Source organism: Apodemus sylvaticus, chromosome 3, assembly GCF_947179515.1.
Source record: "Apodemus sylvaticus chromosome 3, mApoSyl1.1, whole genome shotgun sequence".
Classification (NCBI taxonomy): Eukaryota; Metazoa; Chordata; class Mammalia; order Rodentia; family Muridae; genus Apodemus; species Apodemus sylvaticus.
In genome coordinates, this window is record NC_067474.1 from 11,015,599 (window position 1) to 11,030,379 (window position 14,781).

At 39.1% G+C, this 14,781-nt stretch overlaps 1 protein-coding gene across 1 annotated transcript in view; it reads left to right on the forward strand.

The window, feature by feature from the left end:
* The window catches only part of Arfgef1 (ADP ribosylation factor guanine nucleotide exchange factor 1), a 93,163-nt gene that overhangs the window by 64,923 nt on the left and 13,459 nt on the right, over nt 1-14,781 (forward strand). Inside the window, exons 23-32 of the mRNA XM_052175959.1 lie at nt 3,066-3,156; nt 6,105-6,145; nt 6,238-6,407; nt 7,070-7,221; nt 7,357-7,529; nt 9,391-9,551; nt 10,399-10,529; nt 12,786-12,915; nt 13,431-13,566; nt 13,649-13,787. Coding sequence (XP_052031919.1) covers nt 3,066-3,156; nt 6,105-6,145; nt 6,238-6,407; nt 7,070-7,221; nt 7,357-7,529; nt 9,391-9,551; nt 10,399-10,529; nt 12,786-12,915; nt 13,431-13,566; nt 13,649-13,787 — 1,324 coding nt within the window. The remainder of the gene's footprint in view (nt 1-3,065; nt 3,157-6,104; nt 6,146-6,237; nt 6,408-7,069; nt 7,222-7,356; nt 7,530-9,390; nt 9,552-10,398; nt 10,530-12,785; nt 12,916-13,430; nt 13,567-13,648; nt 13,788-14,781) is intronic.

Genomic DNA, 14,781 nt, shown 5'->3' on the forward strand with positions numbered 1-14,781 from the left:
AAATGACTGCACTGCTTGGTCGCTGCAACGTGCCTGTAATCCTAGCACTGGGAAAACCAGAGTGTGCTACACAGTCAGACTGGAGAATTCTCAAGAAAAGGAAAGAAAGGGGAATAGTAGTTCATTAAGTGTGACAGTCATTCTAAAAAAGAAGCTCACTTGGTGAAGTACTTGCCTGTATTTATAAGGCCCTAGGGTTGATCCCGGCACCAAAACAAAAAGGTGTCACAATCTTAGCACCCTTGGACTCCATTTCTAGTTTCTTTAGAGTTTGTTTGGAGGTTTTAGTGGGGAACACAGATATCCATATATTTTTAATCAAAAAGCTGTCTTTCTTTGGGGGAAACGTCCTCCTGACCTGAGCACATGACTGCTGAGATGAGAGGGTATAGCTGGAACTGTGAGGAGAGAAGGGAGTGCCCGTGAGCCAGCCACATCAGCCTAACCATCAGCCCTGGGGATGAGTAGGGTGGCAGATGTCACTGCAGATCACCTCCTGTTCTCTAGTGCTGTTACAGCTCCACCTCCTGCTCTGTTTCCCAGTCCTGTGCCTTCTGTTCAGTTCTTCACTATGACCACACAGAGTAGGTTAAAGTGCAGCGTAGGATCACTTCCTTCCTTCCCTTACTTTATCCTTCTGATGCTTTTCCATAGATTTCACCTTCCAATGTAGTATCAGTTAGTATTACATCCTATCTAAAGAGTTACGATGAGCTACTCTCGTTATCAGCATTAGTTCTGTTAACAAATATATATAGTCTATTTCAGCTATTGAGTAACCTTTACATTGTATTGAAACTTACTGTGTATCTTTCCCTGCTGGTAAATTAGCTAAGTGTAGTCCTGTCTTTTGTATACTATTGAGTTCTATTTTTATCCAGATGAGAAGGTAATATTAGACTGCGTGAATAGTTGTAGAATGAGTAGTACTTCGCTGAGTCAGATAAATGAGAACAACGGTGTCATTGGACACTCACATTGGGTACAATGATTGATCCCACATGAATAAAGACATACACTGAAACTGGGCGGTGGTGGTGCACGCTTTTAATCCCAGCACTCTGGGAGGCAGAGGCAGGCAGATTTCTGAGTTCGAGGCCAGCCTGGTCTACAGAGTGAGTTCCAGATAGCCAGGGCTATACAGAGAAACCCTGTCTCGAAAAATCTGAATCCAAAAAAACCAAAAAAATGCACTGATTAAACTGTTAAAGAGGAGTACTTAAATGGCAGGGCAAGATTTCTACCCCACCCTAGTAATTGAAAGGAAGGCCGTAGTTGAGAAGTGTTGGTCTTGTGAGTGAAGAAAAGATCGTAAAAGGAAATAAGTCTGGGAACTTTAAGCAATCTAAGACTGAGACTCTTAAGAGCCTAAACTATGTAAGGAGTGGATATACACAGATAAAGTGAAAAACAGATGTAAAGATCTCAATGTAAAATGAAAAATAAGCTATACACCTTTGTATTCCAAGAGGGAGGAACCAAGGCACTGTCACCAAAGATTCAAGTAAAACCCAACCCTGCAGCGTAAGTATTGGATCCAGTGTGTGGGCTCCACTCAAAGTTTTCTGGGTTCCAAATGGCTTGGGCAGTCTGTGCGGTTCACAACACATGCAGCTTGTCATAGACTCGGGCTGGCTACAATCCACAGCTGCTGCTGTCCTTGGCAGCCATTTCATGATACCGGCATCTCCCAAAATGCCAAGTCTTAGCTGTTCTTCAGGATTCCTTCATGCTTTATGACGGGTACCATGTGGGAGACTCTTGTATATATTATCAAGAACGCAGCCAGCATATCATACAGCTTTAGTTTCCTCTGGAACACAGTAGCTCTGTATGCTGACTGTGAGGAAGTACTTTCTGCAAGATAGTTCATTAATGATGCTGGTTTCTTCCTAATCATTGATTTCTCAGCTCAGCTGTCTGGTATCAAATGTCCTGATCTTCAGCTCCAGTCAACACAGATTCTTAATTCAAAGTATCACACAAACAGCCCAGCAGAGTCTAAAGTGGCCCCTCAAACTAACCTGTAACCCTTCACAAGCCACATCATCTGTACTATTTATATCATTATTCTTAGTTTCCACAACAGCTTGGTAAAGCATTGAACACAGTTTCCACAGTCCTCCCCCAAACAACATGACCGAGTCTGTTAAAGTAATACTCTACTTTTGTAACAATTTCTGCTGTAGTTATAGTTTCTGTTGCTATTATAAAATACCATGACCAAAAACAACTTGGGGACCATTTTCAAGGAAGTCCGGGCAGGAACTCAAGGAACCTAGAGGCCCAAACCTGATGATACAGGCAACATGGAGGATGCCTGCTTACTGGCTTGATCCACAGATTATTCTGCTGCGTTCTTATAGTACCCAAGTCCACCAACCCAGAGATTGTCCCACCCACAGTGAGCTGAGTCCTCCCACACCAACCAGCAGTCAAGAAATAGAGCATAGGCCAAGCTGGTCTGTGCATTTTCTCAATGAAAAAAATTACTCTAGCTGTGTTGAGCTGACAAAAAACTAACCAGCACATATCAAAAATAATCCTAAAGTATAATTTAAAAACTAGGAGTACCGTTTCCACTGTCTAACATGGAACAGTTTTGGAAGCAAAGGGAAATTATACTTTAAATAAGAGGTTATATACTATACAAAGAATTTTCATTAAACCCTTATAAATGAGAGGTTAGAGATTAAATGACAGAAGTTCTAATGTGACCAACCAAGCAGAAGATAGCAAGAGAACTTGCTCATTTCTTAAAGATTAAGGGAATCTTAAGATTTTGTCCGGTACCACTAATTTTGTGATCTAAATTCATAATGCTCTTAGTTTGTATGATCCTTGCAAATGAGTCTTGTAATAGTAAACCGTGCCTCGTCAATTATGTAGTTAGCACACTGAGCACATGTGCCCTTGATTTACACCTGTTGTTGGTGTCACCCAGTGCATCATTTCTTACGAGGAAAATAACTGACTTAGAAATGTGTTCTAGAACTCTTCAGTGCATTGTTTCCTTGAATTGTTTTCTAACTAAAATGGTTCATGCTCTCTCTTATGTGTGGCAGTTGGAGGAAATGTGGACTGGAAGCAGATAGCCAGTATTCAGGAGTCTATTGGAGAAACCAGCTCTCAAAGTGTGGTGGTTGCTGTAGATAGGTATGGTATTCACTTTCTCCCCTATTCACTTAAATAGTGTTTCAACAATGTTTTGCTCCTTTTTTAAAAATAAAAAAAAATTGTCAAAGTAACCTTTAGAAGTAATATATGACTTTAGTGATAGACTATGATTTAGATGATGAAGTACCTTTAATTTTGGTTTCACAAATGTAAAATACAGGAAGGAATTTAATTATATAAAAATGTGTTACAATTAGTACTGGAAATATTCAGGAAATACTATTCTTAATGAAAAAACACAAACCATTCTCATAGAGAATTATCTCTTTTAAACCCTTGGAAAATAAGTTTATCTTTCTGGGTACATGATATAAAATAGCATTATGGGTAAAGCAAATGGGTTTGGCTGAAATTTTTCATTTGATTCTTTGGAAAGCTCTTCAAAATTGTCGTATTCTATGCATTTCTAGGTAAATGTTCCCAAAATTGAAACTATGTTTTACAACACTGGCCTTCAACATTTTTTAAACTACTTATATTTGAAGCTTTTAAAAATATAAATACCAGTCTTTGCTTGATGGTGTAGAGACTCAGGCTAATTCATTACTTTACTTCAGATAAAACTGGGGACCAGAGGAGATGCATACCTGTGCTCATTCTCACTGCTAGCTAGTTTTGTATTGATGATCACAGTATGTTTCATTCTTTCATTCATAGAGAAGTTTGGAGAGTAGAACCAGCCTCTGGATCTATCCAGAGTCCTTTCTCCTCTGTACACTTACACAGCTGGGTAGTAGCTGCCTGTCTTAGTTTGAGTTTCATTGCTATGAAGAGACACAATGACCAAGGGACAACATTGAATTGGGGTTAGCTTACAGGTTCAGAGGTTCAGTCCTTTATTATCATAGCAGGAAGCACAGCAGCATCCAGGCAGGCATGGTGGTGGAGAAGTAGCTGAGAGTTCAGGCATCTTGATCAGAAGGCAGTCAGGAAAAGTCTGGCTTCCACGTGGTTAGGAGGAGGGTCTCATTACCCACCCCCATGTGACACACTTTCTCCAACAAGACCAGGCCCCCCGGGCCAAGCATATCCACACCACCACACTGCCATTGTTGCTCCCAGCCTATCTTCCACTCAAATGCTGTTCCTGTTGTCCAGAAAGTCGTCTTTGTGGTCATTATGAGCATCTGTTTAGATACTACAAGAATTAGAAGAATACTGAAGAAGTTAAGGCACGACTATGCATGCCTCCATAGGCTGCTGTGCTCTGCATATGGGTTGTTGTCAGTGGAGCATGGCTAGAAAGAGACCCCTCAGAGGCTACCAAGTGAGTGAGAGTTTGAATGCACCCACCCAGCTTGCATGTCCTCCTGCCACACTCCTGAGTGGTTCTCCAGAACCTCTGGTGCTGTGTTAGAGCTCTCCTTCTCTCTTGCCTTTGTCCTCCACTCTACTAGCATCACAGTCTGTGGCACTGTCTCCCTGTGACTGCACTGAACTACTCTATAGTTTGCCACTTACTTTTTTTTTTTTTTCAGTTAAATCCTTCCTTGTTTCTTTGATGTCTTTTCTGTTGTTCTCTTATATTACTTTAATTTTTTACTCTAAGCCAGGCAGTGGTGGTACACGCCTGTAATCCCAGCACTCTGGGAGACAGAGGTAGGCGGATTTCTGAGTTTGAGGCCAGCCTGGTCTACAGAGTGAGTTCCAGGACAGCCAGGGCTATACAGAGAAACCCTGCCTCGAAAAACCAAAATCAAAAAAAAAAAAAAAAAAAAAAAAATTTTTGTTTTAGTGTTTTTTGCTAACCACGTTTTTTTTAAACTCCCTGTAGCCCTCCTCCCAGTTTCCAGCCAGCCCCTTCAAACATTTCTCCTAACCATTCCTCCGTCCCTCAGTACCTCAGCCACAGTCCCTTCTCCAGTCTTCCCAGCACCAGCAGCTCCAAACTGGAACAGCTCTTAAGGCTCATCTGCCCAGCTCAGCTTCCCCTGGCTCAGCTGTGTCCTTACACTGTAGGGACACAGTCTGTAGGGACTGCCTTCTCTCCTCATGCTGCTAGCCCCCAACTCCCTGTCAGAGCCTTTTATCTTCCCAGAAATCCAAGAGGCAACCAACACTGAAGGTCATAGAGTCAAGCAGTTCTAACACCTAAGAATTCTTAAAGGGCCAGTTGACTAGCAACTGGGGATCCTTTAAAGGGACAGGCTCACAAGATAAATAACACTAAACTCTGCCTTCCCTGAGAAAACCTCTAGTTTTGAGAGAAATCAGCTGATCACATGTGCATAGTCTAGTCATTTTTACTTTGGGTGAGATGAGAGCTTTGTACTTTTTCTGTATTTTATGTTTTGGGTTCAATATAACCATTTGGGCTAGGAATGCAACTTTCTTGACTCCTTCCCCCCCATCTTTTTGTTTGGTTGGTTTTGGTTTTTTTGTTGGTGGTGGGTTTTTTTTTTTTTTTTTTTTTTTTTTTTTTTGCGAAGTTTCTAATTAGTTCATTTTACTCAAAAGATCAGTACAAAAAGACTTAAGCCATTTCTTATCAGGAAGTTGATTAAAGTAAAATCATCAGTAAAACTTGAAAAGCCTTTCCCGATAAACCAATTCATTGCTTTTACAATTAATATTTTCTTAACTCTTTTAAGAATTAAAATAAATTACAATTTAGTTCTTACACAGTTAATTGTTACTTACAGTGAATATTTTCTTAACCTTTGAATACTTTTAAATGCTTCCCTCATGTTTTAAAATATGCAAATAAGGTTACAGTGTATACTCACAGGTACAGAATGTAAATGAGAGAAAGAAACAGTTCAAACTACTCTTGTGTTGGTAAGCTGTGTTGTGAATAAATATTCATTTGGCCATTTGGCCCTCTAAAAACACCTAAGAAATGTTAATACTGCAGGCCATGACTTTTGAGTTGGCATTACCGAAATAAGACGTCATAAGGTTTTTAATTATATGTTCTTTCTCCCCAGAATATTCACAGGATCCACAAGGCTAGATGGAAATGCTATTGGTGAGCATGACTATTTATTTTACTCCTAAGCTGTCCTTTTGTCTAAAAGGCTTTAAAGTTAAGATTAAAATGCAAATATATTTATTTTGTAGTCGACTTTGTTCGTTGGCTCTGTGCCGTGTCTATGGATGAATTGCTTTCTACTACACACCCAAGAATGTTTAGTCTACAAAAAATAGTAGAAATATCATACTATAACATGGGAAGAATAAGGCTGCAGTGGTCTCGGATTTGGGAAGTTATTGGAGATCATTTTAATAAGGTATTTGAAGAATTATAATTTTTTTTTACATTTGCAATATTTGTTTTAATTTTCCTAATTATAATCTGATTGTTTTCCTTCTAAGCAATTATTTGTTGCGGTTTTCTAAATTTAGAAAACCTTTCAGAAATCATGCTATAAACTTATTACCAGCACTTGGGGAAGTTGAGGCAGAACATCTGTGAGTTCAAGATTAACTTGGGCTCCATGTGTGTAGCACGATCCTGTCGCAAAAAGAAGGGCTGGAAAGATGGTTCTTTACAGAGGGCGGCCCATGTCCAGTTCCCAGCGTCCAGTCCACATCAGCAGCTCACCACTACCTATAGTTCTAGCTGTACCTCAGAGGAGTCCAGTGACCGTCCTGCGTTACCTTCTCATACACCCACACACATACAAATACACACAGAGAGAAAACACATACACAGTCACCTGCTTTTTTTAAGGAAACAGAAACTTTTTGAGTTATTCTTTTTAGAAATGATTGCTAAAACTTCACGGATTGTTTATATTTCTATGTTCTGTTTTTCTCATACTTATGCCTTGTGATGAGTCTAGGATTTGGCTCTCTGTGCTATTTGTTTTGTACTTTTTTTCTTAAGGCAGAAATGAAAAATTATAGTTTTACCTGTAACATTAGCATCTTGATCTTGTTACCCTTACAGGTTGGTTGCAATCCTAATGAAGACGTAGCCATATTTGCAGTAGACTCCCTGAGGCAGCTATCAATGAAGTTTTTAGAGAAAGGAGAGCTTGCAAACTTCAGATTCCAAAAGGATTTCTTACGACCTTTTGAACATATAATGAAACGAAACAGGTAATATGTTTTTTGAATTGAATAATATCAGTAATAACTTACTATGTTCTATGCCAGGTGAAAAAATAGAAAAAAGAGAAAGAAATCTGTTGAGTTTTATGTGATACATTTTAACCAATTATTTTGCTATTTTAGGTCTCCAACAATTCGAGATATGGTTGTACGGTGTATAGCACAAATGGTTAATTCTCAGGCTGCAAATATTCGTTCAGGATGGAAGAACATTTTTTCAGTATTCCATCTAGCTGCATCAGACCAAGACGAAAGCATAGTAGAACTTGCATTTCAGACAACAGGGCACATTGTCAGTAAGTATTCTTTAACTGTTGAAGTGCAAATAAAGAAGCTGGATGTATTTAGTTGGCAAATCAGGTGCAGTAAGATTATGACTGTAGTATGGCTTTAGGTTTACAAATGTTGCTTTTAAAACCAGAGTGAAAAATAATAGTAATTGTTGTAATAGTAGCTTCAGCACAAAAACCAAAGGGAATAACAGATAGTTTATCCTGGAGCCATTTTGTGTGGCTGTTGTGCGGGAGCATAGATGTGATTGCTCCAAATTCCATGTTCCAAAATAGAAGCAGTTTCACAGGGTTTTTATAATTTTACAGAACAAAGAAAGTCATAAATCAAATGAACTTTACAATACAGTGGTGGGTATATCAGAGAGGTGGGGGTTTTGAGATGGGGGTTCCAAGATGCTGTTGCTGACATTCTTAGTCTTGGATTAGTAGAAGCTAGTGTTCTGCTGAGTTAATGTCTTCTAAGAGATTTTTGTTTAGTATCACAAAATATTAGTTTAAATATCGAGTGGGTCAAAGAGTGGTTGTTCAAGAAACTAAAACTAGTGCAAGATAAAGTAGTTACTACTAGTAGTTGTAGTGAGCCTATAAAACTTTAATTTGTCTCCAGTACTGAAATTCCAGCCTGCCCATTAGTCTCTGCAGACACAGACACTTCCACCAGGGGGTTTTTGTTAACTGCCAGGCACAGCTTTTCAGGAATTTTGCTCACAGTAGGAATGGTGGTAGTAGGAATGGTGGTGGTGGTGGTGGTAGTAGTGGTGGTGGTGGTGGTGGTGGAGGAGGTGGTGGAGGAGGTGGTGGTGGTGGTGGAGGTGGTGGAGGTGGTGGATGTGGTGGTGGTGGTGGTGGTGGTGGAGGAGGTGGTGTGTTTATCATTAATTGAGGATTACTAGATGGCATGTACTGTAATACAGCTGTCCTCATATGCATTGATAAAAACAGGAACCCCGGGATCGTTTTGCATATCTATTCAACAAAAGCTAAAGTGCACCTATTACTTTGTTATGTTGTGTGTTTATAGTGCATAATGAAATAGACACATTTCTGTTGTGGGTATCTTTTGCCACCCACATGTAAGCTCCAGGAGCAGACTGTGCTACCAGCAGACTGCGCTACCAGCCCCCACCCAGATTCCCTGGAATCCAGGGATAAAAACACAGACACGAGTTGCTCAATTTCTGCTTGCCTTATCGGCACAATTGCTGGGTGCTACTCATCCTCGCCTAGAGAAGCGAAGCGTTCTCTTGTCAATACTCCGAGCCTCACACCTCTCCACCTGCCCTCCACTTTAGTTGATCAGTTACATTTAGACTCAGCTTAACATTACCAACTGCTTGGCTTTTTTCTCTCCAAAGCATAGCGAACTCTCTCTCATCTACTCCTGTTTGTCTCCTGCAGGGACCCAGAAGTCCCGCCTATTCTGCTAATCAATTGGCTCATAACTTCTTTACTGACAGATCAAGAACCAACAGGAGCAGAGCCTTAGCATCAGAGCCACCTCTACACATTTGCACTTGCCTACTACATAGGACTGGCTAGTTGAAAAGATAGACTTGGACCCATTTTTGTTAGATGTCAAAGCCCTTGACAGCCTGTAAGAAGTATGTACAGCCGGGTGGTGGTGGTGCACGCCTCTAGTCCCAGCACTTGGGAGGCAGAGGCAGGCAGATTTCTGAGTTCGAGGACTGCCTGGTCTACAGAGTGAGTTCCAGGACAGCCAGGGCTACACAGAGAAACCCTGTCTCAGGGGAAAAAAAAAAAAGAAGAAGAAGAAGAAGTATATACATTTGAAGTTAATATATTTTGCATAGAATTAAAATAATTGAAATATGCCATTATTTCTATTTCTTTTTCTCTGTTTTAGCTCTTGTATTTGAAAAACACTTTCCAGCCACCATTGATTCTTTCCAGGATGCAGTGAAGTGTTTATCTGAATTCGCATGTAATGCAGCTTTCCCAGACACAAGTATGGAAGCAATCCGACTTATTCGCCATTGTGCAAAATACGTGTCTGATAGACCTCAGGTATGCATCATTTAGTAAACAAAATTTTGCTAAATATTGAATACAATCTTAAATCTGTATTTGGGAAGTTAGGGTAGAGGAAGCATTTATTTTGAGCCCAAAATCAGTCTGAACTCGATTCTGAGTTAACATGGCCAGTGACTGTACTTGCCATTACTGTAGCTGTCAGGTGTTCTGTGTGTATTTATTAGTTTAATTTTCATAACACTAAATGGCGCAGGTAGTGTTACAGCTTTATAAGGAAACAGATACAAAGAAATTTTAAAATGTGCCCATATAGCAAAGCAAGTAAAGGAGAAAGGGTTTGAAGTCTGGCTTGTTGGCAAGTGTCTTGCCTTGCTGAGTGTCTGCCTGTGCTTTGCAGCACTTAAGTTAATTGGCTGTGGATGAAGGTGTATTTAAGCACTGAAATAAAATGCTGGATTGACAACCTGTCTGCCAATTTTAATTTGAATATCTGAACCCTATCATGTGTATCTGCTGGGAAGGAGTATGTGCACATGTGTGGGTAGTCTCTGCCGAGGCTGGAAGCATCTGAACCCCTGGAGCTGGAGTTACCAGGCTATTGTAGACCACCTTACAGGAGTGCTAGGAACCAAACCCAGCTCCAGTGCAGAGTAGGATATACTCTTAACTGCTGAGCCATCTCAAGCCTTGAAAAGCCAACTTTGTTTTAAAAAAAAAAAAAATCTAGTCTAAAGCTCTTTACAGATAGTGTAAGTTTTTAGTAGTTTGTAAATTATTATTTATTACTTCTAACTTTGATTGGTAAAGCACTTAGTGTTTTTCCTGAGAAATACTAAATTGAACATGTGAGTATTTACTTATTCCTCCTTTTCCTCTGCAGGCTTTCAAGGAGTACACAAGTGACGACATGACTGTGGCGCCTGAAGACAGGGTGTGGGTGAGAGGGTGGTTCCCAATCCTCTTTGAGTTGTCATGCATCATCAATAGATGCAAATTAGATGTAAGAACCAGGTAACAATCCGTATTGGAACATTTAAGCTTTAAAGGATTTATTTTCATTTTAATTAACTTTTCTTATGGATACAGACAAGTTTACAATTAGAGATCAGAAGAATGGTTCTTAATATATTAAGAGTTATTCCAGCTTAGCCTAACCAGATGTGACGAGCACTCTATCTCCACACCCACTCTTAGGCCTAGTGAGCAGTAAACAGGTTATAGCTAAATGGACCAATTTAAGTTTAATCAGCAACTAAAATGAATGAATGATTTCAGCTCAATTCCAAATACAATGAAAGAGAGAAAGAGTTGGGGGTGGGGGTGAGCACACAATTTTGGGAGCCAGCCTGGTAGTGGTGGTGGTGGTGGTGGTGGCCAAAATCTCAGCACTTGGGAGGCAGAGGCAGGCAGATCTCTCTGAGTTGGAAGTCAGCCTAGTCTACAGATACCTAGGACTACCAGAGCTACACAGAGAAATCCTGTCTCAAAAAATGAAAAAGGAAAAAAAAAAGAACTAGATAGGCACCTTTTATATTATTATTTTAAAAAAATGATTACTAGATGTTAGTGCAAAATGAAATCTAGTCTATTTTTAATATAGTAAAAAAAATTTTTTTACATACTTTATTCTCAGAAACTGCAATTAATGATAAAATTTCTTCCCGGCAAACAGTAGAAACATTTTTTTTAAAAATTAATTAGCTTTGAGTTCCTGTTCCTTCTATACCCCCCTTCCATGTGCTTATGCTAACAGGAGTAAGCCCCACATGTCTAAAAGGATTTTTAAATAAAAGTCTTTAATTTTAACAAGTTGCTAAGAGAACCTCTGTAAGCAGCTTACCCTGTGAAAGTACAAAGTAAAATGTCTGATAAGCTATAAATAGTACTCAGCTTTTTGAGAAACAGCTATAGTCTGAGCCTACGTTGGATCATAACCTGTTTCATCAGAATTTCTGTTATAACAAATAAAGCTCTAACAGAGAAATCCTCCTCCAACCATAATTCCCAGTTTAATTTTGATGGGTGCAGTTTTAACCTAAGGAAGGAAGAGTCATTTTACTTCAGTCTCTGCCCTTGCTTAGCACACATTAGGGGTTACAGGCTGCTGAGCACTTGATGGGGACTGGACAGACAGACTATGCTTAGTTTACAGATCTACAGAACACGTGTTTTGAGAACCTGCTACATCTCATATATGTGCTAGGCCTGGGGAATGTAGCAGCATATGACCTAGGCTCTGTACAGTCCTTTGGAACATTTTAGAAACATTTTTGTTTTAACTGACCATTTTAATACTGATAGAAATAAAACTTCAGGACTGAAGGATACTGATATAATGCCAAACGGAAGTCATACATAAGGAAAAAATAAAACTTTGATGGTTTGATAAAAGAATTACTTCAAGAAATATAATAAATCAGAAAGGCAATTTTTCAGTTTCAGTTTTAGTGATTAAAAACTTGTCAGAATGATCTCTAGGTGTTTTGTTTATCACATACTGACTGCTTGCCTCAGTTATTAGCACTGCCTAGAGAATAGCAGGGACCAAGGAACATGCAGATCTATGGAGACGAGGCCTTAGTGGGTTGGTTGATAGATCTTTTGTGTGGAGATATTATGGGAGCAGTATCCATACTGGTAGCTGAAATCCCTGTAACCCTTTGATAAAGATTTTTCAAGGGTGGTGGTGGTGGTGGTGGTTGTTCTCTTCCTCCTCCTCCTCCTCCAGTCTGCATTTTTGTCTTAGTCACTGTTCTATTGCTGTAAAAAGACACCATAACCATGGTGACTCTTATAAAGGAAAGCAGTTAACTGGGCCTGACTCACAATTTCAGATGCTTTAGTCCATTATCCTCATGGTTGGAAACCTGGAGGCAGGCGGGCGGGCAGGCAGGTAGGCATGGTGCTGGAGAAAGAGCCAAGAGAATACAGACCGCAGAAAGAGAGACACACTGAGCCTTACTTGAACATATGAAAGCCCATCCCAGTGACATAACTTCCTCTAACAAGGCCACACCTAATCTCTGTCAAGTAGTGCCACACTGTAATGACCAAGTACTCAAATGTATGAGCCTGTGGGGCCATTCCTACTCAGAACCTATAATTTTATAGCTTAAATTACATATTCAATATGCATTAACAGCCAGTGTTAACTTTAACAAGTGTTAACTTTCTGTGTTTAGTAGTTTTGTGAACTTTTAACCCTTTTCTTAGGAAGTTATGCTTCCTTTACATTGCAACTTTCCCAATTGTGTTCTTTTATTTTAGGGGCTTAACAGTAATGTTTGAAATAATGAAAACCTATGGCCACACTTATGAAAAACATTGGTGGCAGGACTTATTCAGAATTGTTTTCAGAATTTTTGACAACATGAAATTGCCAGAACAGCAGACAGAGGTAAGAAGGTTACAACGTTCTTCAGGTTTTCACTCAATACACACTAATGTTTGAAGTGAAGCACATTGACCATGAAAGAATTCCTAAAATCCCTTCAGTACATGACAGATAACAGTATCTTCTTTCACTAGCAAGGACACTATTTGGAAAATGACGGAATTAGTGGTTTAGCTTTATGTTCATTGCTTTTGTTCCATATTTTGTCATGGTCACAGCTAAGAAACACCTGGAACTTTAATTAATATCAGATTCTGAATTCTTGTTTATTAAAGAATTCAAAGTAAAATTAGATTTATTTATTATGATGTATTTTTACTACAAAACACTTATAGCATATAGTTCAGGCTCTGTAGATAGAGAGCCTCATTTTTCCTCCCTGTACTATAGATCAATGTTAAGTGGAGACTTTTATAACTATGTTTAATATAATTTGAGGGAGGAGACTTGAGACAGAGTCTGATGCTTGGTGGACAGCATGACCTTCATTTCATGACCTCCTTCCCCCCCACTCCCAGAAAGCTGAATGGATGACAACAACTTGTAACCATGCCCTTTATGCAATATGTGATGTATTCACCCAGTATTTAGAAGTTCTCAGCGATGTGCTTTTGGATGATATTTTTGCCCAGCTTTACTGGTGTGTACAACAAGGTAGGTGTATACCAGTTATGTTAACACCAAGTATGACATGTGATGCTGGGGTATGTAAATGAATTGTTCTTTTCTTTTCTAGACAATGAGCAGTTAGCACGATCTGGTACAAACTGCTTAGAAAACGTGGTTATTCTGAATGGTGAAAAGTTTACTCTTGAAATCTGGGATAAAACATGTAACTGCACCCTGGATATCTTCAAAACCACAATTCCTCATGCGTAAGATTTTATACAGATCTACATTTATACTTGTATACCGATGGGTTTAAAAGTGAGTAATGAGTAAACTGTAACAACTAAAAGAAGTAAGTTATTTGTAAACCAAAACAGTATAATTATCCAAAATTTGCATCCTGATGTGGTGATCCCACTGGCTTTAGAAATTGTATTTGAACATCCCATACCAGGTCAGAGAAAGAACGCCTCCTTAGCATGTGTTTCGGTTACAGCAGATTTATTATGTTAAAGAAAATAGTTGTCATCTTTCTGTTAGGAATGAGTTATAAATAGATTTTAATCAGTGAAGAAGCCAAGACACATTAGCATGGCCTATTCATAGGATAGATTGGGATTGACACCCGTCCACCCCTGATGCCTACTCTGACTTGTATATGGCTTTCCCTACTCTCTGTAATGTTTAAGTCTATAGGTAGACTCTTTGTAGAAACATTAAGTGTGCCCAGTGCTGATATAAAATCATATGAAAATTATCAACTATTCTACATTTTTAACTTTATGTCCTGTTTTGAAATTTGAATTAAATCTGGTTTATGTTCTTAGAATACTCTTACAAATATTAACATTTAAAATAGGAAGTAAAATATAAGAAATACCCTAGAAAAGTGATATGTACTGAAAGATGAACAGTGATTTCTTTGACCAACTTCCAATTACTCAATACATCTTCACACAATACATTTATCTGGAGCAGGGTAAGCAGCTGATGGCTGAAACATGTCTGTCACTGTATCTGTGAGTCTGTCAAAGACTATGAATTCTAAGAGTTCCACACCCACCCCCCACCCTATGAACTCTTAATAGAAATCTACTGACTACATGTTATTTTTAATTAGACCTGCATGTGTTTTAATTTGTTGAGTTACAGGCTCATTATAACCTTAAGTGTCATCTAGTAAGCATTTCTTTGTAGAAAGGATCTATTTCCAACTCCTCTTTATGGAAGTGGAGACGTCTGTTGGCGTCTTGTCTATCC